Here is a 27,636-nt window from a genome sequence, read left to right on the forward strand (position 1 = left end):
GCCCGTGAGCCATGGCCGCTGAGCCTGCGCGTCCGGAGCCTGTGCTCCGCAACGGGAGAGGCCACGACAGTGAGAGGCCCGCGTACCACAAAAGGGAAAAAAAAAAAAAAAAAGATGGTCCTTCTTATTACCCATGTGGGAAATGCTGTAAGTGGGGAGAGAAAGCCTCACCCTGAAGCAGCCTAGTGTCAGATGTGAGTTTGGAAAGATGACTCATCCAGTGGGATTATTTTCTTCAGGCCATCACCAAAGGTCCAGGTTCTGTTGATTTATGTTTGGTCCCCAGGTTCTGTTTCTGAACGGTCACATCCCTGTGTTTGCCTCGTAGTGCCGAGACGGGAAGTACAGGCCCGAGCTGTGTTCTACCCTCTCTTAGGGTTGGGAGGAGCTGTGAACATGTGCTATCGAACCCTCTACATCGGGACAGGTAAGCCAGCTGGGAGAGGTGCTGAATCTGTTCAGCCCTAAAGATTGGTACCCTTACCCACAGAGGCTAGAAAGGGAGGGAAGCCCTCTCCAGGGCTGACGGGTTTAACCCAGCAGACGTCTGGACAAGAGGGACTAAGAAAGGAGACCATCAACTGCTTGTCTTCCCTGCTTCAGGCCCTTTTGCCTTGTGCCCAGTGTGGCATCAGGAGGTCTGAACGTCGGCTCTGACTGCCACCCAGTGAGGCATTTTAAACACTGCGGGAAATACCTAAGGAGAGGGCAGATGTTTTTTCCCTGGAGATCTTTGAAAAAGTGATGGGGCTCACACATATCTAACACTTACTTAGTTAGCCCTACATCTTGTGCAGAGGGACAGATGAGCCCTTAGCCTAGAACTTTCCCTTTCTTTCAGATGATAACGGTTTGTGGGCCCTGCACCCCATCGTGTGCTCTCCTAGAAATACCCCATCCTCTTCAGTAGCTCACTGCTCTCCTCTGGGCAACAGCACATGTTCTAAAGCAGATGAGCTGGTGGGGACAGCTGTTCTTTAACGGGATTACAAAAGACATCAGTTTTTGTTCAAAAATACAAGGAGAGGGCCCTGAGCCACCTACCCCTTGAGCTCCCGCCCGGAAGTTCCCTGCCCCCCTCACCTCCCCCCCACACACCCCTGACAGTCTGTTCTCTGCCTTCCTTTTTCTCGCCTCCTGCCACCTCGCAGGAGCTGACATGGACGTGTGCCTTACAAACTATGGTCACTGTAACTACGTGTCCGGGAAACACGCCTGCATCTTCTACGATGAGGTGAGGGTGGGGACGCGGTGGGAGAGAGGTCTTCCAACCTGAGCCCTGTCCCAGGCACTGGGGTTTGTTCAGTGCCCTGGGGTGAGGGAAAGGGTGTTGGGGGTCCTCTCCTTTTCTTCCCTCCCCGTCATTCCTGGAGAAGAGTCTTGGTGTGAAGGGGCATCCTACATGGCCACCCGCTCCCCGGGAGCAGGGCTCCCATTTCTCCTGAGGTTGGTCAGCAGGCCCAGCGCAGGGCGGAGCACCCTAAAGCAGGGGAGGGGGCCATCATAGAAGGAACCAAGCCCTCTGGGCATGTCCCTGTGAGTTTCATCCTCATCATCACATGCCAGTGAATATCATTTCACCAGGAGCCCATGCTAAGGAGGCAGACTCTTGCGGGGGCGGGGGGCGGGTTAGGAAGGAAAGCTTCCTTGAAGAGGTGAGTCTTGCGCCCCATTCGAAAGGGACAGGGAAGGGGGGGCGTGATTGGGGGAGAAAGAGGGTGCTCCCCAGGTAGAGCAGCACAGCCTTCTCCATGTGTCCTCTCTCCCCTTAGCCCCAGGCCCCACGCAGCAGACCACACATCTTATCTTCCCTCCTCCTCCTCAGAATACCAAACATTATGAGCTGTTAAACTACAGTGAGCACGGGACAACGGTGGACAATGTGCTGTATTCATGTGACTTCTCTGAGAAGACCCCGCCAACCCCGCCAAGCAGTATTGTTGCCAAAGTGCAGAGTGTCATCAGTAAGTTGGAGCGGAGGCCTGTGGCCACAGAGCCTGCCATTTTTGGACACATTCTCTAATGCCTCAGTCAGGGTGGCTCTGGCTTGCTGCCATGACCTGCTGTCTCTTGCCTTCCTGGCCCCGTTGGCCAGGTTCTCCTTGCTCGTGGGCCCAGGAAAGGCCACAGAGAAGCATGGGCTGTGCAGCCCCACGTGTGTACACATCTACCTGGGGACTTCAGACTCCACCAGTCCTTTCTGAGTGCCCCTCACCCCGAGTCACGCAGCATTTAGAGGGGGGAGGTACAGGGGCCCAACCCTGGCAGACAGCCCTGGTGGGTTGGCTGCTCACTGTTCCTCTCCTGTGACCTTCCCCCTTTTTCCCAGGGCGCCGCCGGCACCAGAAACAGGATGAAGAGCCAAGTGAGGAGGCAGCCATGATGAGCTCCCAGGCCCAGGGGCCGCAGCGGAGACCCTGCAACTGCAAAGCCAGCAGCTCGAGCTTGATTGGGGGCAGTGGGGCCGGCTGGGAGGGCACGGCCTTACTGCACCACGGCAGCTACATCAAGCTGGGGTGCCTGCAGTTTGTCTTCAGCATCACTGAGTTTGCGACCAAACAGCCCAAAGGCGATGCCGGCCTGCTACAGGATGGGGTCTTGGCCGAGAAGCTGTCTCTCAAGCCCCACCAGGGCCCTGTGCTGCGCTCCAACTCCGTTCCCTAGGACTGGCGGCCACCCGTCACCCGCCCTTCCACCCAACCCAAGACTCCTGCAATGCAAAAATGTACACAAACCAAGCCCGGGGGTTTTTTCTATACTCCACCAGAAACCCTTCAACTACAATCTTTGCATGAAATGAAGAAAACCTTTTGACTGTTTTTTAAAAATCCTTTTTCTTTTCTCAAGTTCTAGGGGGCATTTGCACATATATTTGTACTCACCATTTCATGGGAAAGCGGCAGACCGAGCTGAGGAGCAGCGTGGGCAGGGAGGGGAAGGCCAGTGGTCTGGACACCTCCTCCGGCACAAAACCGTTCCCCACCCTCCTCCTGCTCCCTCCCCCTCGCCCGCCGTTGTAAAATAATCAGAAACTTGTTCTATTTTGTGGCAGTGACAATAGTTTTATATTAAAAGAAAAAAATACAGTTTTCATACAGCAAAATCTATACAATATCATTGTTTTATTTAATATAAAGATCGCTACCCACCCTCCTTCCATGGTTCCCACCCTCCAGGTTATTTTCCCTTTCTGCAGCGGTTGCACTACAGGTAGCTACTGTGTATTATGGACAAATGAGAAATGAATTCTTTTTCTGGCTGTCCATCTATTTTATTTCAAATAAGGAAAAGTGTATTTGGATTTTGTGTAAATACATCTAGTGATGACATTTTTTCAATGTTTTTAAAAACTGTACAGTACTACATGTGGTAGAGCGTTTTCTTCAAATTGTCTATTGTAGCAAAAGCGTTTTTGTCGTAAACCTGTTCTGTCTCCTTTTTTTGTTCTCCTGCCACTTCTCTCCTCTTCCTTCCACCCCGACAACTAGTACCGATGTACATAGTAATTGTAATGTTTTAGACTTTACAGAAACTTTCCTGTATTCTGTATATAAAAAAACAAAAATACTTCAAATTATGTTTTCTGCCTGTCTGTCCTACCTGTCATCACCCTTAGAGGGGACCCTCCCTGGGGCCCTGGTCCCACAGCCTCATTGAACAAGGCTCACTCCCAGATACTTAGTCCCCAAGGGAAGTCAGGAGAGGGGAGGCACTGGAGAAAAGTGCACCTAAGGTGGGAGGGAGAAGTGGGACGGGACGGGTGCAGCTGTGAAGGGGGGCTGTTCTGTGGCTTTGTGGGTGACTTGAGGGAGTTCAGAGGGCTTGATCATTTGACACGATCAGATTCTGCGAGAATCCAAGAGTGTGCAGATCCCTGCTCCTCCTGGCTCCAAAATCAAGACATTAAAATAGAAGATGGCATGAGACCTCTGCATTCTGGTCTAGAAGCTTTAACCCAACGAGTTGGGGCTGCCTTTGGCTCCAGTTGTTTGCTATCATATTTTATCCACCTATTCTGGGGGAAGTCATAACACCTGGTGGTGCTTTTTTTTGGCCTGGAGCCCTTAGCTGGGCATGGAGGAATTCATTAATATATTCAAGTATCAACTCGAGTTCCTCCAGTTCTGGCCTTTGCCAGGCCTTGGGTCTTGGTCTAGCTCATTTGCTGTGAGCAATCACCAGGGCAGATGTGGCCCCTGCCTCTTGGAGCTTAGAATCTAGTGCAGAGTTTGTTGATTCAAATGTCTGAAGAACATGAAAAAGGAGAAATCCAATCTCTAGACTCAGCCGTGCCACAAGTAACGTGACTTGCGATCACAACTTTACACCTGCAGTTCCTCATCAGAAGATGATTCTACCCATTACCTTAATTCTAAGGCCCCCAAGCACCCTCTTTTTAAACCAAAGTATTTCTTCCTCCTCGTACACTTTACCTAAGAAACTACGTGAGAAGTTTTTCCTGAAGACCATCTCCTACTCCTTAAAGAACACATCTGTGCTGTTAGAGTGGGTGGTACCTGTTCGCATATCAGGATTTTGCCTTGGCCGGGGTGGAGAGTGCATCCAATTATTTCATTAATGTTCCATCCGTAGCCTCATCCCACAGTATCGACACTTGAACACTGAATCCACAGTGCAGCTAAATAGGAAACTTCCCCCTGGAATGTGAGGTCTGGCCCTGGCTTCCACCTACTTGTCTAGCTTTGTCTCCGCCACTCTCCTACCCCTACCCTAATGGGCCTCTTGAACTCCTTAAGGACAAAAACATTGTTCTGCTCGCTATTTCCAAGGCTAACTGCACTGCCGGGCACGCCGTAAGTGCCAAACAATGGGTGCTAAATTGTACTAGATTTTTTTCTCCTTTCTCCTGGCAAGTCACCTGGCCAGGAATACCCTTACCCATGCCTCCCTAGCTGTCCCCACCCACTTTGCCATCATAATCACTTCCATTCAGTGATGGAGCTTCTTTACCTATTTCTACCACCTGTGAGGATTTCAGAGACAAATTGCCTCCTGAAGATCAGATAACAGATTTTACACTCTCTTCCTGCTTCCCTTCAGAAAGGGAGGGGTGGGGGAGGCAGGGAGATAGCTAATGAATGAGTGACTCCTGACAGCCCTTAACTGATGGTGCCACCCTGAACACACTCTGCCACCTCTCTGGCCTCTTTGGGAAGAATCCCAGAAGCTGAGGGCTGAATATGAGGATTAGGAATTGACGGACTTGTTTACTGAGAGCAGAGCATCCAGGACTGGACTCACTCTCAGACACAGCAGCATTCATGTACCCACTCCTCTCCAGATGGGAAGGATTGCTGCTATTTACTGACACCCAGAGGGCTCACACATCCGCTTAGCCCCTGCTGCTCCAGAGCCCAGCACAAAGTACAGGTACATACGAAGACGGTCACTCAAGCACCCACTGTCAGACTACAGATGCATGCACACACCTGGAGGGTCTCGAGGCCCACAAATTCACACACCTACAAGGTGCTCACATGGGCACACACACACACACACACACAGGATCCAGAGGCACGCACACAACCTAAAGGGCGATCCCAGGATCCATGGGCACATTACACACCAAAAAGTCATTCACGCCCTCCCTAGGGATTCATGTACATAACGTAGAGGGCGCTCCCAGGGCCCAGGCGCACACATGCACCTAGGTTTTCGCACCAGCACACACCCAGAGGACGCAGACGCACGCCTAGGGGGCGCTCCCAGGGCCCACGCGCACACGCACACCCCCTGCCCTGCCTCCCGCCCGCGTCCACCTCAGCGTCCACCTCAGCCTCCGCCTCCGCCTTCGCGAGGCCGAAGAACGCCTGTCGCCCTTCCAGGCCCGTGCGGGGCGATCCGGCAGCCTCCAGGCGGCGATCCACGGCGCCTCGAGGCCTGAGCGGGAGGCCGGAGGCGCGGCCGGCATGGAGGCGCTGCTGCTGAGCGTGGGGTTGCTGCTGGGCGCCTACGTGCTGATCTATTACAACCTGGTGAAGGGGCCGCCGTGCCGCGGCATCGCCAGCCTGCGGGGCCGCACGGCCGTGGTCACGGGTGAGTGCCGGCTGGCGGGCAGGGGGCGGGGAGGCCGGGACGGCGGGGGCGGTGGCCCGCGGGCTCAGCTAGGCTCCCGCCCGCCCTCCGCAGGCGCCAACAGCGGCATCGGGAAGATGACGGCGCTGGAGTTGGCGCGCCGAGGAGCGCGCGTGGTTCTAGCCTGCCGGAGCCGGGAGCGCGGTGAGGCGGCCGCCTTCGACCTCCGCCAGGTGAGGGAGGGCGGGGCCAGGCGGGACCGTGAACAGAGGACAGTCACACCTGGGACACAGGGGTGAGCAGAGCAGCTCGGGGCGGGTGTGGAGGAAACGCAGCCCCTGAAAGGAGAGTGCGGCTCGGTTCGCCAAGTGCAGAAGAGGGGGTGCACAGGTCTTCTGGTTACACAGCAAAAGGGCACCAGACCTGAAGGAATTAATTGCTATTCTAAGACACTTAAGGACCGGTAGAAGTTACATTAATGAAAGAGTCGGAAAGGGAACAGCAGAGGGAACAGCATATGCAAAGGCCCTGAGGCAAATTAATTGGTCTGATTTAAGAAACCGATTAAAAGGTTTAATGAGGCTGGAGCACAGAGTATGAGTAAAAGAGGCAAAATGAAGGGGCTGAACACTCTGAGCCAGGGCCAGGTTCTGAGGGCCCTTACAGACCCTACTGAGATCAGATTTTATAGAATGGGCAGTGGAGATCCAGTGAAGGGTCTTCCACAGGGTCTGGACTATCAGAATAGCCTTTTGGAATGAACCCCTTGGTGGCCGTGTGGCGTCTGGTTTGGAGGGGGTAAGAGTGAGTTGGAGGACACCAGTGAGAAGGCTGTTGTAGATTTTAGGGTAAACGATAATGGGCGGAGGGTATGAGAATAATAATAATAATAATAGCAAGTGCCTATGCACGAGTGCGTGCCAGGCACTGTTCTAAAGATTTTACATATATTAACTCATTTAATCCTCACAATAACTCTGAGACAGGTACTATTATTATTATTCCCACTCTACAGAGAACTAAGGCTCAGAAAGATTAAGCATCTTGCCCAAGATCTCACTCTAGTAATAGGCAAAGTCAAGGTTTGCATCCAGTGTTCACACACTTATCCACTACATTCTAACGCCTAGGGGCAGATCTTAGTAGTAGTAGGGGTTGAACTCTCAGAATTTGGTGCCTGGGGAGAGGGAAGAAGAGAAGGGTGCACATGACAGCCCAGCCCTTGCCACTCCACAGGAGAGTGGGAACAATGAGGTCATCTTCATGGCCTTGGACTTGGCCAGTCTGGCCTCCGTGAGGGCCTTTGCCACTGCCTTCCTGAGCTCTGAGCCACGGCTGGACATCCTCATCCACAATGCCGGTGAGGGGCAGCAGGCCCTGCAGGGGGGCGGCGGGTGGCCAGGGGGCAGCCGACCCCTCCAGCCAGGCTTTGCCCAGGGGACGTGTGGGAAGAATGCCCCCTACCACCGTCTCACACGGGGGACACCGAGGCCTCCGGGAATCCCTCTGGAGCAGTTGCTCACACCTAGCCCCTGCCCCAGGCATCAGTTCCTGTGGCCGAACCCGGGAGCCCTTTAACCTGCTGTTGCGAGTGAACCACATCGGCCCCTTCCTGCTGACATACCTGCTGCTGCCCCGGCTGAAGACATGCGCCCCCAGCCGCGTGGTGGTGGTATCCTCAGCCGCCCACCGTCGAGGCCGCCTCGACTTCACACGCCTGGACCGCCCAGTGGTGGGCTGGCGGCAGGAGCTGCGGGCATATGCTGACAGTAAGCTGGCCAACGTATTGTTTGCCAGGGAGCTCGCCACTCAGCTTGAGGGCACTGGCATCACCTGCTATGCAGCCCACCCAGGTGAGACTTGGCTCTCTGGCTGCTCTGCTTTGTTTTGATTCCCCCTCTCCCATCCTCACCCCATCCCATGCTCCCCCAACCTCTCACTGAGCCACAGAATCTCAGGGTAGGAAGGAAGTCTGGTCCAAGGAGAGAACTGTTCCTTGCTGATCTTGAAGCTAGGTTCTCCTTGTCTGGGTTTTTCCTCTCACACCACAAACTTGGATGCTGACTGCTAGGTAGGCTACGGCAATGAATAGGGCCTAGGTTCTCACCCCAAGGAGCCATCCACATGACTGAACTGACTATAACACGATGATAATGATGATGTTAGCTAATAATTACTCATTCATTCAGGAAGCATTTACTGAGTACCTACTATGTTCCAGGCATTAATCTCAATGCAGGGGATGTAGCAGTGAACAAAACAAAGAGCTTATCCTTGTAGAGTTTACATTCTACTTTAGAGAAGGGGGAGACAGCTAATATATACAGTGACAGGTGGTGATAAAGTGCTATGCGGAAAGATAAAACAGGGTAAGGGGACTAAGAAATGACAGGGTTGGCACAAGAAAAAGAAAAAAAGAAATGTCAGGGAGTGCTATTTTTATCTATGGCAGTCAAGGAAGATGTATCTGAAAAGGTGACATTTGAGTAGAGGCCTGCAGGAGATGAGAGAATGAGCCAGGAGGCTTTCTGAGGAGAAGAGTTAAAGAACAGAGTAAATAGCAAGTGCAAGGGCCCTGAGGCAGAAGTGCCTGTTGTGCTTGAGAAAGAACAGGGAGCCTGGTGTGGTTGGAACCGAGTGAGAGGGGAGAGAGTGGCAAGAGATTAGGAATAGAGATGGGCTGGGTCATCCAGGGTCTGAGGGTCCACTGTAAGCATTTTGTCTTACAGTCTGAGTGATTTTACTGATGACTAAGACCCATCCCTGCCTTTAGGGAACAGGTTCCAGGATAACAAGATTTGCCCCACCCATATTACCATACTGCATATTAGATAATCATTGCCTAAGGCTCATTAGTAACTATAATAGTGACAATAATAATTATAGCTAACCATTATTACACTCCATGTCTCTAACATCCGAAACAGTGTCTGCTCTACTACAGGTGTTAATAAATGTTTGCTGATTAAACAAAGGTATAGGAAAAAAGATGAGCTAGTAGAAAAGGTGGAGAGAGACAGAATTGTTCCAGGCTGGGGACACAGCATGAGCAAAATCTGGAAGATGAGGATATATAAGGAGTTTGGATGGAGAAGAGGAGCTTGCTGTTAGAAACGAGTGAGGTCACCTTGTCGGGGCCCTAAATACTACCTGGTAAATACTACCTTGGTTTCCCTGGAACTGGACTCTGTTCCCCACTCCCTTGTAGCCCTGTTCTTGCTGCTCTTACCCTGGGCCCTCACCCACTGTCCTCCCTGCTCCTTCCTTCCTTCCTTTCTTCCTGTCCACAGGGCCGGTGAACTCGGAGCTGTTCCTGCGCCATGTTCCTGGATGGCTACGCCCACTTTTGCGCCCAGTGGCTTGGCTGGTGCTGCGGGCACCACGAGGTGGTGCCCAGACACCCCTGTACTGCGCTCTGCAGGAGGGCATTGAGCCTCTCAGTGGGAGATACTTTGCCAACTGCCATGTGGAGGAGGTGCCCCCAGCTGCAAGAGACGACCGGGCGGCTCACCGGCTATGGGAGGCCAGCAAAAGGCTAGCCGGGCTTGGGCCTGGGGAGGGTGCTGAATCTGATGAAGATCCCCAGCCTGAGGACCCATCTTCCCCGAGCAGCCCCCACCCTGAGTAGCCCACGGCTTCTGAACGCTACCCCAGCCCTCAGAGTTCACCAGACTTGTCTAAGGGCATGCGCCGAATTCTGGTTAAAGCTGAACCTGAGCTCCAGACCTCCTAACCCCCAGGCCGGGAAGCTTTCCAGGGCACTTGGTGGGCCTTGAAAACCTTAGCTGTGTGCCAGGCCACGCACTGGGCATTGAGAGGGTTGCAATTTTTACCTCCATGGTTACTTTCTGGGGCTTCAAGCTACATCCTGGACAGCTCGTTTCCTGATGGAAGGAAATAAAGGGTGATGATTTCTTCCTGACAGTGACTGTAACCCCAGATTGAGAGGTGGGGCATAGTGTGCCAGATGCGGCTTCTCAGGAATTTGAATTTCGTATTTTCCAGGCCCTACCCTCAGGAATGCTGAGCAGCCCTGGATGAGGGCCTGGGAATTTGTAACCTGATGCACTGCCAACATTGAGAATTACTCAACTGGGCCCTTTTCGACCGTGTAGCTAGGTAGTTACATTATCCCCTTTTTCCAGAGGCGAGATTAGGCAGCCAGGTAAGGGACTCGCCAAAGGTCTCCCAGCTAGTAAGAGCAGGGGCTGTAACTGGAGCCCCGGCGGGCTGACTCCAGGGCCGGCCGCTGTAAGGTGGGTGCTGAGAGGTGAGAAAGGGCAGGGCGGTTGTTATCGAGGCGCCCGGCGGGAGTGGAGGGATGCCTTTGAGGGCTGGGCCCCGCGATGGCGACCCCGTGCCATAAAGCGTGTTGACCGCCGCGGGTTGAGTTCTGGCTGCTTCCCTCGACACGCCGGCCCCGCCTTCCGCCGCCACACTTCCGGCGGGGCCGCGGCCGCGGAGGGGCGCGGGCGGGCGGCCGCTGGGGGTGGCGGGATAGGCTGGGCGCGGCCGGCGGTGCGGGCGGGCGCGAGGTGCGGGCCGGCTGCTGCTGTCCAGGTCTCTGCGGCCCCCGAGGGCCCTCCGTCCCGCCGGCGCCATGGGCAATTGCCACACGGTGGGGCCCAACGAGGCGCTGGTGGTTTCAGGTGAGAGGGCAGCGAGGGAGGTGGGTCTGGGACGCCCAGGGCCTGGAGAGTGTTTGGGGCGGGGGCTGTGCCTGGGAGGGCGGGGGCCGGGCTGGGGAGCGAACGGGGAGGGGCCAGGCCGGGGAAGGGCTTCGGGGGTGGGGCCTGAGCCTACGGCGCTCCGGGCCGCACCTGGGACCCCCTTCCAGGAGAGACCCCCAGTACTCCCATTTGCCGTGCTCTGCGGCCTAGGGCACGGGCCAGGGTCTCCCCCGACCTCCCCCGCCCTGCGTGTTTAACCGTGTTTATTCCCTCCTTTCTCTGCTTCCTCCTCTGGCGGGGTCTCCCCTGTGGCCTAGGGGATCCCGAACTGAAGCCTTGGGGTTCCGGGAACAGTCTGGCCGGATGCCAGCGCCCGGGACGGGGGTTGGGTCGCAGGTGCACGTCTGGGGAGGGGCCCTGGACTTGAATCCTTGGGCTCTGGGCAAAGACCCGTTAATTCCCAGCAGGCTGGGTTTGCTGGGGTTAACTGGCACTGCCCGCCCCAGGGACGCGGGTGCGGCCTCTACAGAAACCTGGCTCTGTGTTGCTCTGGTTGCAAAATGCTGCAGACTCCAGAATTTCTGTGAGCTTAGGTGGTGCTGGGGGACTGCAGTGTTGGGGAGGGGAGAGATATCTTGCCTTAAGGCTGCTATTTAAATTGTATATTTGGGTATCTTGGGAAGTGGCAGAAGCCTTTCAAGCCACCAATTCGTGCAGCCCCTGGCGCGGCTGCTGGGGAGAGGCTGTGTCTCCTGACAGCTTGGAGGCCTGTAGCTGCAAGAATCCCTCATAACTTCCCACTGTCAGTGTGCCTTCTCCGCCTGTGCAGAGTTGTTAGGGCCGGCTGCAGAATGAACAGGAGAGGGTGGGCTGGGCCAGGGCTTGTAGCTGCCCACCTTTGAGAGGTGGGATGAATCCACTGGGAACTTTCACCCCAGAACATGGCTCAGTTTGGATTTCAAAATCCATCTCTCCCCTGGGACGGGAAATGCCCAGTCTCCCTAACTAGCACCTTACTCCAGTGGGGGAATTAAGATCCTTCACTTCCCTAGGAATTCCCTGGTGGTCCAGTGGTTAGGACTCCATCCTTCCACTGCAGGGGGCCCGAGTTCGATCCCTGGTTGGGGAACTAAGATCCTTCACTTCCCTGAAAACCAGAAAAGATAGCCTTGGGGTCACCAGGGAGACCCCCCAGAGAGCACTGAGGCCAAACCTGCTCCTCTGTAAGAGCTGGGCCAGTCTCCCAACCACCACTCCTAAAGAAGGTTTTTAGAAACCCGAATCTGCATCGCACTTGGTTTTTCCTGTGGGATTTCTCTCTAGAATCCTAGACTCTGGGCTGAGGAGACAAAAGGTCCAGTCCCGTCTTTGTGGAGATCCTTGAGACTGAGGGGCAAGAGGAACCCCTGAGATGGGCTGCTCTGTGCCTTCCAGTTGCCAGGAACCTGGTCCTCTGGCCAGAGGCCAAGGCAGTGCTAGCTTCGAAGCTGTTTTAGGGGTGCGGAGAGGAGGCTGTGCTGAGAATTAAGAGAACTGGAGTCAAGGGAGGGTGGAAGAGAAGAGAGAGAGAGAGAGAGAGAGAGAGAGAGAGAGAGAGAGAGAGAGAGAATGCCCGGCATAATGTTACCTTGGGATTTGAGATGATCCAGCTGAGCTGTGGCTCTCTCTAGCACGTGGACTCCCAGCCCTGTGCCCCCACCCCACCCCGCCCCATTACTTGGGCCTGCATCTAAGTCCAGGGGCATCTCACACAGCCTACTTTCAGAAGGAGGATGTTGATATATTTCATGGTCATCTTTTCCGCTTGAAAAGTCTGGAGGTTCTTCTTCTTGTGTAACCTCCTTCCTTCATTCTGTAATGTAAAATTTTTTCCTCTGTTTCTGCTTTTGGGACTTTAAAAGGGGAATCCAAATACCATACACCTTTCTCTCTTCTCTACAGTAGGTCAGAAGTTCTTAACCTGGAGTTTGTGGATGGAACTTAGAGGTCTTTGCATTTGGATGAGGGGAGAATAGTACATTTTTATTCACACTAACCTAAACTGATATTTAGCGTTTCTTATGATTATTAATGTCAGCAACAATCCATGATAGTATTAGCAGATATTTTCCTACCATACTGCCTTTGTTGCAGGTACCGTAAAAACCATTTATGCTCATCACTACTTTGAAATTAAGCCAGTTATTAAAGTATCTACCATGAGACCTTATTATTTAATGTATTACACAGAGCACATATTACTATATCACACATTTGGTTGTTTTAACATTTTGAGAACTTTTAATTTGTTTCTTCTGTATCTTATTTTATGCATTTATGAACATTTGGCCATTACCACACTACTAAGGGGGATTTCGACTGAAGAAGTCCCCCTTGTGTGGGAGTTCCCTGGTGGTCTACTGGTTAGGATTTGGCGCTTTCACTGCTATGGCCCGGGTTCAATCCCTGGTCAGGAAACTGAAACCCCACAGGTCGCGCAGCACCTCCCCCCCAAAAAAAAAATCCCGCTTGTAGAGTTGTAGATGGTCTTCTTGACTAGTAGGAAGAAAAGGGTGGAAGAGGGGCAGGAAGGGAAAGGAGTGTTCCTGAGAGGGCGGACTGGCGCCTGGGTTTGGGGAGGGCTAAGAGTAGGACGGAGGTCATCATGGGATATTTTGTGATTTTTTTCAGCTTGGTTGAAGACAGAGCAAAGGAAAGCAGATTGAGTTAGACAAAGTGAGCTAACATTAGGAGAAACTTCCAGGTCTGGAGACAGTGAGAACTGGGGAGGTCAAGGAGGGGCCACCTAAGCGCCCTCTTTTGGGAGTGGTGCTCGATGTGACCAGGAAGCTGGGGGGAGGAAGATGCCTTCCAGGGGAGGAGGCTGCTGGGGGCGGGACAGCCTGGCAGTCCCAGCTTCCTGTTGTTGCCACCCCTGGGAACCTGGCCATGTTGCCCTTGGCCGAGGCCCAGCTTGAGCTGTGGCAGCCTGCTCCCAAGGTCAGAGAATGAGTTAAAGGTAAAGGGCGGACAGCCACCCTGGGCTCCCCCACCCCCATCCCGCCCCGCACCACTACCACCACCCCTCCCACAGCACACTGAGAAGTCCCCGGGGGGATGAGGAATGAGGAAGTGACGGCTACTCTAGAAGTTATCCCCCCACATGAAGCCCTAGGTCTGGCCTGGGTCACTGCAGGAGGCTACCACAGCAAGGAAGCTGTGCCCCAGCCCCGACCAGGCCAGAAGAAGTGGAACAAGCTGTGGTTTTGGACCCTCTTCCACTTTCACTGCATCCTGAGATGGTTTGGGTTTCAAATTGACTGCTTGTCCTTAGCGGCTTCCCTTACCCCATTCCCAGGGCAGAGAAGCCTGCGGCGGCTCACCTTGAGCAGCAGCCCTGAGAACACGTATCTCCAGAGACCTAAGACCTCTTCCTGCCCCTGTGCATGCTGTGGGGCTGGTCCCTGGGCCTCTGGGCCTCTGGCTCGGCTGCTTGCACCCTGTGCATAGAGCAGACCAGGAAACAGGGCTGGCCGCTCAGTGGGCAGTGCCAGACACCGGCTCTCTGACTTGGCAGGCCCGACGCTCTTGTGGGGTCCTTGTTCCTTTGCCTCCGCCTGTTTAAAACTTGTCTCCAGTTCGTGGTTCTCTCTGTTGTCTCTGCTCGGTTGTCGGCCTGACCACCCACCCAAACCCAGGCTCTAGACCTGCACTGTCCAATATGGTAGCCACAAGCCACAGGTGGCCACTTAAATTTAAGTTAATTAAATTAAAATTCAGTTCCTTGGTTATGCCAGCCACATTTCAAGTGCTCAGTAACAAATGTCCCTAGTAGGTGCTTTGTTGCACAGCACAGCTGGGGAGCATTTCTACTCTCGAAGGAAGCTCTCTTGGATAAGACCACTCTAGAAGTTATCCCCCCACGTGAGCCCCTAGGTCTGGCCTGGGTCACTGCAAGAGGCTGCTTCTACCCAGCCTCCCTGACCCAGGTATCTTCCTCCCAGTGCGCGCGCGCGCACACACACACACACACACACACAGGTATCTTCCTGCCGGTACACACACACACACACACACACACACACACACAGGTATCTTCCTGCCGGTATACACACACACACACACACACACACACACACACCCTCCTTGGCCTGATACCTAAGACACTCCATGATCTGCCCTCTGCCCCTCCACCCTGCCTTGTCCCCTCCCAAGGAGCCTGAGAGACACTGTAACCCAGCTATACAAAACTACACCCTGACCTTTGACCATAGGAGGCACACACCCTAAGGCTTTCCTGAAAACCCAAGTTTGTGAATGAGGAAATGATGACACCCACTGGCTTTTTCCCCATCACGTTTCCTTTGAATCCTTTGAATCGTCTGTCTCTGAACATGTCTGCACTGCAAGTGAACAGCCCCTCTTGCTTTTACTGAGTTTTCTTGAACTTGTTGAGTAATTTTGGCATCAGCAGGAGGGTTCGTGACAAGAATTTCAAGAATTGATTTTTCTCATTTCCGCATAGAGAGCATGCCGTACGCGTCCACGGCATGAATCTGGGTCGTGGCCAGGTTCAACATGCTATTTAGCTGATACACAGTTTTTCCAGGAATCACTTCCTTTTTAGGCCTTTTTCCTTTCTCTTTTCCAGTTGGTACCATGAGTTGGGCTCTGTTATGAGGCCTTGCCTTCCCCATCCCCTCCCGCAAGAAGAAAGAATTCACTCTGAGCCCCTGGGAGTAGAGAACCAGCCTCACTGTTGGACACGAGCAAGGCCCCAACCTTGGCTCAGAGACTCTCTTCCAGTAGCCTCCCACCCGCATTCCCTCTGTGACTGCACTCACTCTGGTAACAGGCAATCGCATAGTACAACCATCATCTCAGGAAAAGGTCCCTCCTCCTAGTCTCGCCTCTTTTAAGATAGGAATTTTATCTTCATCTCTGTTTCCCTAGCATGAAAAAATATTTGTTTGCTGAATGGATGTTTGAATCAAAGATAGAAGCTTTTCCATTCACTCCTGCCCACTGACCTCTCATCTGTTCTCTGAAAGCACTTACATTCTGAACTACTCATTGGCTACCCTCCTTTCTATGCAAATTGCCTGTCTACCAAACTAGATCCCAGGGCCCTTAAGGGCATACCTTCCATTTATTTGTAACCTCAGCACCTGGCACCCAGCAGTGGGCGTTGTCAAGTGTCAGAGCAGGCGAAGGCCCAGAGCTGCTGTTGGCGGCATGGAGGGTAGACAGACCCAAGAACTGACTGACCAGCAGTGGTTTGCTTTGCTCTCCAGGGGGCTGTTGCGGTTCTGACTATAAACAGTATGTGTTTGGCGGCTGGGCCTGGGCCTGGTGGTGTATCTCCGACACTCAGAGGTAAGGGCCTGGGGGCCAGCAAACCGGGCATCCTGGTGGGCAAGGGAGAAAAGGGTTTCCATCCTTACCCCCTTCACCCCACAGGTCAGCTAGAGCATCTACCACTTGCCGCCTTCCACTCTGGGGGGCGGGACCTCCTAAGAAGCAGATGAAATGGGTTACACAGGGATGCAGGAGGTCTGTCTGTGGGCACCTCCTCCTTGGTGGGTGTGCTTTTTTCCATTGAGGGCATCACTTCTGTCCCAGAGAATTCAAGCAGAATGCTAATGCCCTGATTCTAGCTCAGAGTTATTCACGAAGCCTTAATTACACACCTGTTTGGAGTGGGTCTAAGAAGGGAAGAAAGTCTGAAGGGACCCCTTACACATACCCTCCCTCACCTGTGCAGGCCCTGGGACAATGCAGGCAGGGGCTAAATGGCAGAGAATGGATATACAGTCTGAAGGGGCTCTGACAGCAGCGTGTTAAAGACAAGGGGTAGGGATCTAAGGAATTGGCTCTGGGGCCGGGCAAGACGGCTCTGGAGCTCCTAAATCAGTCTGGAGAGACTTACTCGGGGAAGGGAGGTTTCAGCTCCCCCGAGGGCCCACCGTCAGGCTCTACGTGCTGGCTTTCCCAGAGTCTGCCGCAGGGCTGGACTTGGCCTGGGCCTCTCCTGCCCCCTCACTGCCCACCCAGGAGGAGATGAGGCCCGGCCACCTCTCCACCAGCACCCCTTCCTGACTATGGGAGATCAGGGGAGGGGCCCAGATTCTTCCAGGCCAGGACCCAGGCAACACAGGCAGCAGAGCTGTGAAAGTGTGGGCATGTTGGCGGCGGTGGGGGTCATCTGAAGGGGAAGCAGCGGAGATTCCAGTGAAGTCCCCTTCCTGGATCCCAGGCCCACCAGTCAGCAGAGAGACGCCCCATGGCTACACTGAGCTGCTAGTGCTTGGGGCTCCAGGGAGTCTGAGGGTGTTGGCTAGTGTCAGGGGCATGGGAAGCATGTCACCACTTTTAAACTTCACTGATTTCTCACTAACCCCCTCCACTGTTCCATCTCTCCCCACACTTGGCCCTGCCTGAGTTGAGGGATCCTGGGGGACTCTTCTGGCCCAAGGCCAAAAGTGTCAGGGAGTAATCAATACTGGTCACAGCTTCCTCCCAGGCGGATCCTAAGCACTCCTGAGGGGGCCAGTTAGCCTGTCAGAAGCCGTGAGGTGCCCTCCCCAGAGACACTGTCACCCCACCCCACCCGCCATGCAGTCCTGGGACGACAGTATCTTGTCAAGACACCTCGACGTACAGCCATGCCGAGAGAGTTTGCCATTTGCCCAGAGACCTGTCCTGCCTGGGCATCGACTGCTGGGGCAATACCCAGCAGCCCTTTCTCCACATCTGTGGTCCCCCCTCCCTCTTCTTGCTCCAGGGAGCAGAGCCCCAAGACAGGAGGGCCAAGCTCCTCTGACAGCAGGCTTGGAAGTGAGGGGTGGGGGCCCTTGTCCTCATCCTAGGAAACTGATCTCCCACATCCAGGCTCAGCGTCCTCCCTCTGGTCCCACTTGCTGGGTAGTCTGAGCCTGCGGCCCCTCCCCTTCCTGGGCCCTGTTTGGGGCAGCCCCTTCCCCAGCCCCTAGCCTGCTTGGGGGACATCTCCACAAGCTGAGGCCTTTATTTCCCTAGGCTGGCAGGAGCCTCTCAGGTCAGAGTACAGGTTTCTAGCCCAGCTTCCCTTTTGAGATACTTTCCACAGCCATCCTACATGTCACCCCCCTTGGTGTCAGCCACTCTTCTCCAGACTCAGGGAAGTTCCTCCTGCTGCACTTTGCTGCCACGTCCTATCCTATCCTGAGGCCCTGATGTGGGCAGCTCTCTCTCCCTTGCCCAAGTGATTCCTCCACCTCTGGCATCTGAGCTGCAGCCTCCCTCCTTTGCTCCCTTCCTCCCTCCCTCCTCCCTCTTTCCTGTCTCCCTCTCTCCTCCTTCCCCAAAAGAGAGCTTGGTGGGTTCCTGTCTGAGCTGGGTCTGGAGTCCTCTCCGACCCGAGGATGCTCTTTTTAGGGGCTCGAATGAAGGCACCCTTTGCACATCTGCATGGCTGGAGCCCCCAGGGCTGGCACTGTGAGAGTGGAGTTGGGGGACCCGCACTGCCTGCTGCTCCCCATCCCCCCGTCTACCTGCTTCTGCTCTTCACCTCAGCCTCTCTCCTCCCTCCCTCTGGTTTAAGGAAACCTTCCGTGCTGCCCGCAGCCTGGCCTCCGCCTGGACCAGCACCCTGCACACACGCTGCCCTAGGAAGGCCCAGCTGGGGTGGGCCAGGTAGCTTTGAAGCACTTGATTTTCTTTGCCATGACTCTGTGCCTGTGCCCAACTCTGGAAATTCCAAAGTGAATGACTCCGTTGTCTCCCAGTTGTCCCTGTGAATATCCTCTGTCTCCCCGTTGTCCCTGTGAATATCCGGGCGCGGACGCACTTTCTCCCCCAGCGTTCCTTGACACACCCTTCTCCCCAGATCAGAAAGTCCAAAAATCTGGTCCAAAAATCTGGTGGGGGGGGCTTTTCTGGCCCTAAATTACCTTCTTAGTGATATGAAGCACAGGCCTTGAGGGTTTGTGCCCCGAGCAGGAGTCAGTATTTTCTGTGGCTCATTAATCACCAGAGTGGCCTCCCCCGCCAATTCTGGAAACACAGGTTAGCCTGTGTCCGGAGGATGGAGCTGAGGCAGTCTCCCAGATTGTGCCAGGAATCTCCTGGGAAAGTGAGGTGGTGGGTAACCCAGGTGCCCTATGCACAGGCCTCCCAACCTCAGGTCACGGGCCCAGGGCATCGGCAGACTTTTCCTCCAGCCCAGCAGCTCCTCACTGGAAGGGTATGGGGGCTAGAGAAGAGACCCAGAGGCCTCAGGCCAGCAAGGGGGTGTCTCTGTCCCCCCACAGCCCTAGGCTGAGCTGGCAGCGGGGTGGGGGGGAGCTGAAGTGCTAAGAGCAACCCGCCCCACCCCCCAGGCGTCAGGCTTTGGGTGCTTGTCTGGTAACCACTGTGTGTGTTTGCTGTGTCCCCTCCTACCCCTTCCTGTCCCTACCTCTCCCCACCCCCTGGCTGCTCCTCAGACTGTCTCTGGAGGTTATGACCATCCTGTGTCGCTGTGAGAATATTGAGACGTCGGAGGGGGTCCCGCTATTCGTAACAGGGGTTGCACAGGTAATAACCCACCTGCTTCCCTCCTCTGTGTCTAACCTTCTCTCTTCCTGCCCTGCGGGGCCTGGCGGGCAGGTGCCGGATGGACTCCACTCCTGAGAGTGTGCCTCTCCCCTCTGCTCCCACCTCTGCTGCTCTGGGTGGCAGGATGGATCCCTGTAGATCCCCAACTCCCTTGCCCTCGCTCACTGGGGCTGCTAGCGGGGAAAGGGCGAGGGCTTCTGGAAGCTCTGCCCAAGTCTGCCAGTGGGGGTCCTTGGATGACAAGCCTAAATTGGGAGTAAGCTGAGGCAGGAGACACAGTCCCTTTCGTGACAGAGCTGGGCTGTCTGGGCGGGGAGGGTTCCGTCCTAACGACTCCTACAGAAGTCCTAGGCCTCCAGGCACCACGGAGCCCCTTGCCAGCCCCTTCTCCAGGCTGACACCTCAGTGTCAAGCCCTAGTCCTCCTCCCTGCAAGGCCAGAAGATGGGACGCATGGGGAGTTCTGTTCACCCCGCCACTTGACGCCCTCCAATTTCCTGCCCCTAATTTGTGTCGAGAGACCTTTGAGCAGATCTCTTGTCACCGGACTTCAGCTTCCCCATCCGTGAAATGGGGAGAATTATGCCCTCCCTGTGCCTTGTAGGAATATTGGAAAGGCGAGTCGAACAATATGAGGGCGCTTTGGGATTTTCAGGAAAGAAGTGCTAGAGGAGCCCCATCTGTATCATGAACATGATCTCACTTGGAAAAGCGAGTGACCTGCTGTCTCACTCCTCACTGCCACGCAGCCGTAGCTGTGAAACCCTTTCTTAGCAACTCCAAGTGCTTTCTTCATGACATGCAAGTTCCCATCTTCATTGCTTCACTCACCAGCTCCCTGTTGAGCCCCTTGTCAGCCCCAGGCACCGAGGAGGCAGTGAGGAACATCAGAGAGCCCCTGGCTTCTCAGAGCCTGCATGCTGGCAGGTCCCCAGGCCGGAAGAGCCCTACGTGTCACCCTAGCCATCCCCTTTCCTCTCATGAAATTGTCTTTCAGCTTCTCAGGCAAAACCCCTGCACCACCACACCCTTCCTCACCCATCGCGTTATCCCTGATGGGGAAGGGGGCTGTCCCCATCGCACCCACCCCTTGCAGCCACAGGAGGGCAGGCTTCAGGGCAGAGGCCTGAGAAGAAGCTCAGAGCACCTTGTGTGGAATGAGTAGGGTCCAGGCCTCTCTCGCCCGCTTCTGGAGCAGACTCATCTCCCTCCAAGCCCACGTTCTACTTGAAACAGCTGCCGATGCCCAGGTCCCTTTTCAGCCGGGTGCTGTGGACCCTTGAGGACTCAGGTTGTCTGGGCAGAACACCTCTTTGTAGGATTAGTGCTCCTTGGCCACGAAGCTCTAGTGTGACCCCAGCCCTTTCCCCCACTGGCCCACCTGGCCCCAACCCCAGAGGGTGGGCTTCAAGTCCTAGCCTGTTGCCAGGCAGAGGGACCAGGCAGGGCTTCCCTCGCAGGGGGCAGACTCCCAGCGTGCCAGGCTACAAGGCAGAGCTTTCTCAGCAGCCTCCTGGGGCGTCCCAGGGTGTGAGCAGACCCAGGGAACAGGTGAGGGCCTCTCCCTGGGGGATGTGCAGATGGCATCCCTGGACGGCCCGTGCAGCATGGCCTAGAGGACCAGCGTTTACGTGCTGTCCCAGGACACACACACACACACACACAACTACACCTAGACTCTGCCCAACCCCCTTCCCCAGCCCAGACCACCCACAGCCAATTCTCCTCTGCTTCCCTTTCCCACTCTTCCAGCCAGGCTGACCTGAGCAGAGGACACGTGTGCACATGGGTAGCACACTCCACTCCTTCCTGTGAGCCATCTGCACCCCACCCCCCGCCTGCTTTCCCACCCATCTCCTCCTCACATGCTCCCAGCTCTGACCCCTTGGAGAGTCCTCCCCCGCAGCAGGACCCCTGGCCCATCCCAGCCGGAGCAGTGAGGTGTCGCACTCTTTCCCCGCACCCCAGGCCCTGGGCCCCCAGACCCATGCCCCTGTTTTGCGTTTCTTGGCAGGATTTCCCTAGAGATTATGACGTTGCAGCCCCGCTGCGAGGACGTAGAGACGGCCGAGGGGGTAGCTTTAACTGTGACGGGTGTCGCCCAGGTATAGTAACTCAGCAGCCCCGCGCATGTCCGTTGAGCTGCCTCGTCCCCCGTGCTGGGGTTTGGGGGGAGGAGGAGAGGACGGCAGCCAGGGGCAGTCTCTCTCCAGCGCCCCCGCCCCCGCCCCCCCTGCCAAGAGAGTGTCATCGCCACTGGAACACGCTCGGCCTCTTGGCCGCCCAGCAGGACTAACAGACACCCCTTCTTTCCCCAGCGGGCCCACGGAGGACAGAACCAGTGCTGAGAACTCCTGTCTCACTAACCCCACCCCGTTCTTTGCAGGTGTCAGAAATGCCAAGCCCCAGAAGCCAAGCCTTCCCTGTTCCCTGGGTAGGGGGCTGCAGGGTGGGGACCAGAGGGCGAGGCCACGTGAGGCAGGGGAGCTCTGGAGTCGGAGGCTGCATTATCTTCCCAGCTCAGTGCCCGGCCAAGGGGCTTCCTGCTCTCCAGAAGTCCACACAGGGCAGGTTCAACCATGTTCTAGGCCTCTGGTGAGGGGGTTGTCGGCTTAGTGCCTTGGGAAAGCAAGGCAGGAGGATGCCCACCCTCGGTGGCGGACCCCGGAGCTGTCTCCTGCCCTGTCCCGGCTCTCTTTCCTAGTCTGTCTGTCTGTCTGTGCCCCTATTGCTCATTCTCCTTTTTGCAGAGACCTGCAGGCTGAGGGGCAGAGAGTGGGCTGGAGGGGTAGTGGGGAGCCCCAAATGCCCAGGAGAGAGGCCATGGCAGGGCCTGGGGCTGCCAGTGAAGATGAAGTTTCTCAGTATGAGTTCCTCGCGGCTTCTCCCCACTGGAGGCCTCAGACAGACTCTACCCCCTCCCAGCCCCTAGGCCTCCAGGTCCTGAAAAGGAGGGGAGGGGTACCATCACCATCCTCCTGGGTCTGGGGCCTCCGTCTGCCACCCTCCAGCCTGGCTCAGGCGCCTCTGTGACCACCGGCAGGTGAAGATCATGACCGAGAAGGAGCTCCTGGCCGTGGCCTGCGAGCAGTTCCTGGGCAAGAGTGTGCAGGACATCAAGAACGTCGTCCTGCAGACCCTGGAGGGGCACCTGCGCTCCATCCTCGGTGAGGCCCTGCCCAGGCCAGGGACCCCTTTGCTGCCTTCGAGGAGCCTCACAGTGTCCCCAAGCCATGGCCAGGGAGGGGACAGGGTGGGCAGGGGGTTCTGTCAGTCCCCCTGAGAAGCTTCTAGCTGAAAAGCTGATACGTTTTCCGTCAAGTATTTCCTTTCAAAACATGAGGTGACTTGAGTGAAGAGGAGGGCATTGAAGTAGGGGGTGAGCGGCTGCCCGTCTGGTCAGGCACCTGGTGCTGCTTGGGACACTTTTCCTCATCCTGCCTGGACCCTGCAGGCGGAGGCTCAGTGTTAGACGCTGTTAAGAAGAAACCGAGGAAGACCCAGCTCTGACCGCGTGACCCCTGCCTACGCTCAGGCCTCCGCCCTTTCCCAGCTGGCTGGGCCCCTGGGGAGCCAGCCGTGATCCTTCTGCCCTCAGGGACCCTGACAGTGGAGCAGATTTACCAGGACCGGGACCAGTTTGCCAAGCTGGTGCGGGAGGTGGCAGCCCCAGACGTCGGCCGCATGGGCATCGAGATCCTCAGCTTCACCATCAAGGTGCAGTGTGACGGGAAGGCTGTGGCCTCTGCGTCCATCCGGGAGTGGGGAGCTTGGCCAGAGGGGAACCTTTGTGCCTCTGACTGTTCCCAGGGATGACTCCCCCCTCCCTCCCCAGGACGTGTATGACAAAGTGGACTATCTGAGCTCCCTGGGCAAGACGCAGACTGCTGCGGTACAGAGAGATGCCGACATCGGAGTGGCCGAGGCTGAGAGGGATGCAGGCATCCGGGTGTGTGGGCTTTCCTTGCCAGCCCCAGGGACAGGGAGCTCAGGGGTGGTGGGATCACGGTTGCTCAGGGGACCCTAAGCACCTGCCCCTCCTGCTCCCAGGAAGCCGAGTGCAAGAAGGAGATGCTGGACGTGAAGTTCATGGCAGACACCAAGATCGCCGACTCCAAGCGAGCCTTCGAGCTGCAAAAGTCAGCCTTCAGTGAGGAGGTCAACATCAAGGTGAGAAGCCGTAGGGCATCCCGGGTTGGGGCTCAGGGCCCAGGACTTGGCAGCCAGCCTCTGACATGCCGACCACACTCCCGCCACAGACAGCTGAGGCCCAGCTGGCTTACGAGCTACAGGGGGCCCGTGAGCAGCAGAAGATCCGGCAGGAAGAGATTGAGATTGAGGTTGTGCAGCGCAAGAAGCAGATTGCAGTGGAGGCGCAGGAGATCCTGCGCACAGACAAGGAGCTCATAGCCACAGTGCGCTGCCCCGCCGAGGCCGAGGCCCACCGCATGCAGCAGATCGCCGAGGGCGAGAAGTAGGTGCCACTGGTGCCCGGGCTGGGGGATTAGTCCAGCTCCTCTGCCACCCATGCACTCCCTCCACTCCTGACCGAGCTTGGGGCCCCTTCTCCCCCACTGTGAAGTAGGGGTGACCCGCCTCCCCCGTGGGATTGTTGTTAGGAAGACTGAATTAGATGTAGGAGGTTTAAGGGCCTGGTGTGGTGCCTGGCACAGAGGGCACCTCTGCTTGGTCCCCTCTCTCGCTTTTTTTTTTTTTTTTTTTTTTTTTGCGGTACGCGGACCTCTCACCGCTGTGGCCCCTCCCGTTGCGGAGCGCAGGCTCCGGACGCGCAGGCTCAGCGGCCATGGCTCACGGGCCCAGCCGCTCCACGGCATGTGGGATCCTCCCAGACCGGGGCACGAACCTGCGTCCCCTGCATCGGCAGGCGGACTCTCAACCACTGCGCCACCAGGGAAGCCCAAGTCCCCTCTCTCATTTGCATCTGGGAGCCAGTGCCCTCTCCTTGGCCAGAGCCAGAAGGCCAGGGCACCCCCCTCTCATGGGTCCCCCACCCCTGACACCTGCCAAAGCAGAGGCTTGGGGTTTGTTGGCCCCCCAGGCAAGACTGGAGGGTCCCTTGGCACTTCCCACTGATCCTGCCCACCCGGGCTCCCCCAGGGTGAAGCAGGTCCTCTTGGCACAGGCAGAGGCTGAGAAGATCCGCAGAATCGGGGAGGCGGAGGCAGCAGTCATCGAGGCGATGGGCAAGGCAGAGGCTGAGCGGATGAAACTCAAGGCTGAGGCCTACCAGAAGTATGGGGACGCAGCCAAGATGGCCTTGGTGCTGGAGGCCCTGCCCCGGGTGAGGCTCCCGCCCCAGGCTGGGACTGGCCGGGCAAGCGCTGGACTTCTCTGGGCCTTGTCAGTAGCACAGCGACAGGCTGGCTGGGAGGGTTAAATTGGGGAGTACTCAGCGGTGGGGAGAGAACCCCACAACAGGCATAGGCTCATCCCTAACCCACTGGACCATCTGACCGTGAATTGCAAATGAAGGCCACCCAGGCTACACTGGGATTGGGTGAGGTAGAGACGGGAGGGAGAGATGCTGGACAGGGCAGGTGGATGGAGTCTGAGTACCAACCAGCTCTCCCCCCCCTCCCCGCCCGCCTCTAGATTGCTGCCAAAATCTCCGCCCCCCTGACCAAGGTCGATGAGATTGTAGTCCTCAGTGGGGACAACAGCAAGGTGACCTCAGAGGTGAACCGACTGCTGGCCGAGCTGCCTGCCTCTGTGCACGCCCTCACGGGCGTGGACCTGTCTAAGGTGGGTGTCTAGCCATCTGCGGTGGGTTGCTGGGCAACTGGCCCAGGCGGAGCCGTCGGTTAGGGGCCCCGGAGCCAAGGCCTCATGGCATCTCCCATCCTTGCAGATACCACTGATCAGGAAGGCCACCGGTGCACAGGTGTGAGGTCCCGAAGGCTCACACCGTTCAGCAGCCACCGCCCCCTCTTCAGCACCCGTTTTAGTACCACAGGGACAACGGGAATGTTACTGACTCTGGTGCCTTATTTTGTAGGGACCAGGAGTGCTGCGTGTTCAGGCCTCTGGCTGTCTTCCCTTCTCCCCTGTCTCTGTCTGTCTCCGTCCGCTTCTCCTCTACCCCACACCCTCGTTTTCACTGCCACATTTGTCTGATTTGTCTCTTCCACCCTTATCTCCCTGTACGTTTCTTCCTTTGTCTGTTTGTCTTTTTCTCTCCCCTCTCCTCCCATCCTCTACACACATCATGTAGTTTAAGCTGAAGATGTTTAGTATAATCACTGTCTGTCTGTTGGGGGCGGCTCTGCCGCTCCTCAGAATCCTGGTGCCTTGAAGTTTTCTGTGCATCTGTCCATTTCCCCTGTGGCCCCAGCCAGAGCTTCAGCATGGGTGCAGGGATTCTGGGTAGGACGGCCACCCTGCCCTCTCCTGGCCTGGCCTGGCCTGCCCCAGGAAGCCCCCAGCCTCGCCCACTCTGGCCCTTCTCGGCCCAGGTTATCTGTGGCTGCAGGCCCAGGGCCAGCGCCATTCACTAACCCCGTGCCCAGCCCCAGGCCTGCTCTCATACCTTACCTCTTTCTCCCCCGCCCAGGGGCACGGAGGGAAGGCCTCCTGTGTAGAGCAGCTCCCTCAGTTTACTACTGCCTTAGGAGGCCCCTGCGTGTGCTCAGGGAAGTCCCCTTCATGGACATGTCCCTACTAGGTGGAGTGGGGCTTGGTCCCAACTCTGCTAAGCCCTTCTGGGGTCAGGATCTAGCCCTTCTGGAGACTAGAAAGTGTAGAGACCCTCTTCCTACTAGGGCTGTACTGTCCTGGGTGTCGGGCTGGGCCTTTCCAGTGGGCAAAGCTATGCCACCCTATGCAGAATCCAGTGCTGTAGACGGGCCAGACTCCACACCCCTTGTGCCAGCTTTCTTTCTGGCCAGAGTGATTGGGTCCCGGCCACGGGGAAGCAGCCCAGTCCTCTGTGTCCTTGCTCCAGTGGAGGCAGAAGAGCCCAGGACCCAAGCATTCTGGCAGGGGTGCTGTGGGTGTCCTGTGGTCCCAGTCCCCCACCCCTTGCCCTGCCCCAGCCTGTGTAGCTGTTCCTGCATGTGGATGCTGCATGTGTGGTCTGGGGCTTGGATGCTGCACTGCCCCGCTGCCTGTCCCTTCTGGTAAAATAAAGATCTGGTTATGCCCACACCCTGTATTGTATCTTTTGTGAGGGGAGAGACTGGGAAGCAGGAACCAACCAGGTCCCCCACCCGTACACACCTTCAGCCGGAAAGCTGCACTTTGCCTGTTCTTCCCCACCCTAGCCACTGGGGGGCATCAGCACCCCGGCCATGCCCCCTTAGCCTCCTAGAGCAGGGCCGCCATCGCCCAGGTGCTGAAGCCAGACCTGAGGCCAGGGAGACCCGGCTCCACTGCGGACAGAAGACGGAAGGGGCTGCCAGGTTCACTGCACCTCTGCCCATCCTGAGCCCCACTCGGTAATGGAGACTGTTTCTCAAGAGCATGAACGCTGGAGTCAGACTGCTTGGGTTTAAATTTTAGTTCTGTTCATCACCTGTGTAATCTTGGGCAGGTAGCTTCATCTTTCTGGGCTTCAGTATTTGTATTCATTTTACAAATTTAATGCTTCCTATGTGCCAGGAATTGTCCTAGATGCAGGGGAGACTGCAGTGAATAAAACCAATCCCTAGCTTTTAGAGCTTACATTCAGGTGGGGGGAACAAAATAAGAAAAATTAAATATACAGTATGTTAGATAATGGTATGTGCTAAGGAGGAAAATAAACAGGGAAAGGAATAGGAAGTTCGGGAGGGTGTTGAAACTTTAGTGTGAGGAAGGCCTCATTGAGAAGGTAGCACTGCGGAAAGCAAAGGAATGAGTCATGCAGATATCAGAGAAGAGCTTTCTGTCCAGAGCCTCTGACATGGAAGTGTGTCTGGCATGACTGAAAAACCAGCAAGGAGGTCAGTGTGTTTGGAAGTGAGTGAATGAATGAGCAGTGGGGAGAGTGGTGGGAGATGAGGTCAGGATGGAAGCCTGTTTCTGGTTCATGTAGAATCTTAACGGGGCCTATTTTTGCCTTTGCTCCGAGGTGGGAAACCACTGAAGGGCTTCGAAAGAGAAGTGATGTGATCTGACACATGTAAAAAGATCATTCTAGGCACTGAGACAATCCAAGGGAGACAGGAAAATCTTTTCCAGAAATGGTGGAACAACTGAGTCTAAATGAGAAAACAATTGGGACTTCCCTGGTGGTCCAGCGATTAAGACTCCGAGCTTCCAACGCAGGGGACGAGGATTCAATCCCTGGTTGGGGAACTAAGATCCCACAGGCCGCGCAGCAAAGATACATAAATAAATAAATGAGAAAAAAATTGAGTCACAATCCCTACCTCATT

The 27,636-nt window shown here is 55.9% G+C and overlaps 3 protein-coding genes across 7 annotated transcripts in view; all 3 read left to right on the top strand.

Moving 5' to 3' along the window:
- PHF12 (PHD finger protein 12) overlaps positions 1–3,574 on the top strand; it is a 26,250-nt gene extending 22,676 nt beyond the window's left edge. Inside the window, exons 11-14 of one of the 2 annotated variants that reach the window (XM_028498876.2) lie at positions 329–427; positions 1,152–1,234; positions 1,826–1,964; positions 2,330–3,574. In XM_028498876.2, coding sequence (XP_028354677.1) covers positions 329–427; positions 1,152–1,234; positions 1,826–1,964; positions 2,330–2,664 — 656 coding nt within the window. In that variant the 3' untranslated portion in view covers positions 2,665–3,574. Of the gene's footprint in view, positions 1–328; positions 428–1,151; positions 1,235–1,825; positions 1,965–2,329 lie in introns of those variants that run through there. The other variant, XR_003682872.2, reaches the window with a different exon arrangement.
- A 2,199-nt stretch (positions 3,575–5,773) lies between these two features.
- DHRS13 (dehydrogenase/reductase 13) lies at positions 5,774–9,938 on the top strand. The gene is made up of 5 exons (XM_007121769.4): positions 5,774–6,057; positions 6,151–6,269; positions 7,273–7,396; positions 7,578–7,889; positions 9,327–9,938. Exons 1-5 carry the CDS (start codon positions 5,931–5,933, stop codon positions 9,662–9,664), a joined length of 1,020 nt encoding a protein of 339 aa, XP_007121831.2. The 5' UTR covers positions 5,774–5,930; the 3' UTR covers positions 9,665–9,938.
- Positions 9,939–10,200: 262 nt separating this feature from the next.
- On the top strand, positions 10,201–26,423 carry FLOT2 (flotillin 2). 4 transcript variants are annotated; one of them, XM_007121723.4, is made up of 11 exons: positions 10,201–10,292; positions 15,980–16,061; positions 21,276–21,366; positions 22,305–22,428; positions 22,860–22,978; positions 23,097–23,210; positions 23,312–23,431; positions 23,521–23,735; positions 24,380–24,563; positions 24,875–25,024; positions 25,131–26,423. In XM_007121723.4, exons 3-11 carry the CDS (start codon positions 21,292–21,294, stop codon positions 25,167–25,169), a joined length of 1,140 nt encoding a protein of 379 aa, XP_007121785.1. In that variant the 5' UTR covers positions 10,201–10,292; positions 15,980–16,061; positions 21,276–21,291; the 3' UTR covers positions 25,170–26,423. The 4 variants fall into 4 exon arrangements, with proteins under 4 accessions (XP_007121785.1, XP_007121783.1, XP_007121784.1 ...); XM_007121721.2 differs by lacking the exon at positions 10,201–10,292 and adding an exon at positions 10,514–10,685; XM_007121722.4 differs by lacking the exons at positions 10,201–10,292; positions 21,276–21,366 and adding exons at positions 10,524–10,685; positions 19,151–19,241.
- Positions 26,424–27,636: the final 1,213 nt, after the last annotated feature.

Source organism: Physeter macrocephalus, chromosome 14 (assembly GCF_002837175.3).
Source record: "Physeter macrocephalus isolate SW-GA chromosome 14, ASM283717v5, whole genome shotgun sequence".
Lineage (NCBI taxonomy): Eukaryota > Metazoa > Chordata > Mammalia > Artiodactyla > Physeteridae > Physeter > Physeter macrocephalus.

What these genes read in the sequence shown, in the direction of transcription:
- DHRS13 (XM_007121769.4), top strand. Translation starts at nt 5,931, where the DNA reads ATGGAGGCGCTGCTGCTGAGCGTGGGGTTGCTGCTGGGCGCCTACGTG. An exon ending in CCGCACGGCCGTGGTCACGG is followed by an intron (nt 6,058 to 6,150) that starts GTGAGTGCCGGC and finishes CGCCCTCCGCAG; the next exon opens with GCGCCAACAGCGGCATCGGG. An exon ending in CTGCTATGCAGCCCACCCAG is followed by an intron (nt 7,890 to 9,326) that starts GTGAGACTTGGC and finishes TCCTGTCCACAG; the next exon opens with GGCCGGTGAACTCGGAGCTG.
- FLOT2 (XM_007121721.2), top strand. Translation starts at nt 10,637, where the DNA reads ATGGGCAATTGCCACACGGTGGGGCCCAACGAGGCGCTGGTGGTTTCA. An exon ending in CGAGGCGCTGGTGGTTTCAG is followed by an intron (nt 10,686 to 15,979) that starts GTGAGAGGGCAG and finishes TTTGCTCTCCAG; the next exon opens with GGGGCTGTTGCGGTTCTGAC. An exon ending in CTGTGACGGGTGTCGCCCAG is followed by an intron (nt 21,367 to 22,304) that starts GTATAGTAACTC and finishes GACCACCGGCAG; the next exon opens with GTGAAGATCATGACCGAGAA.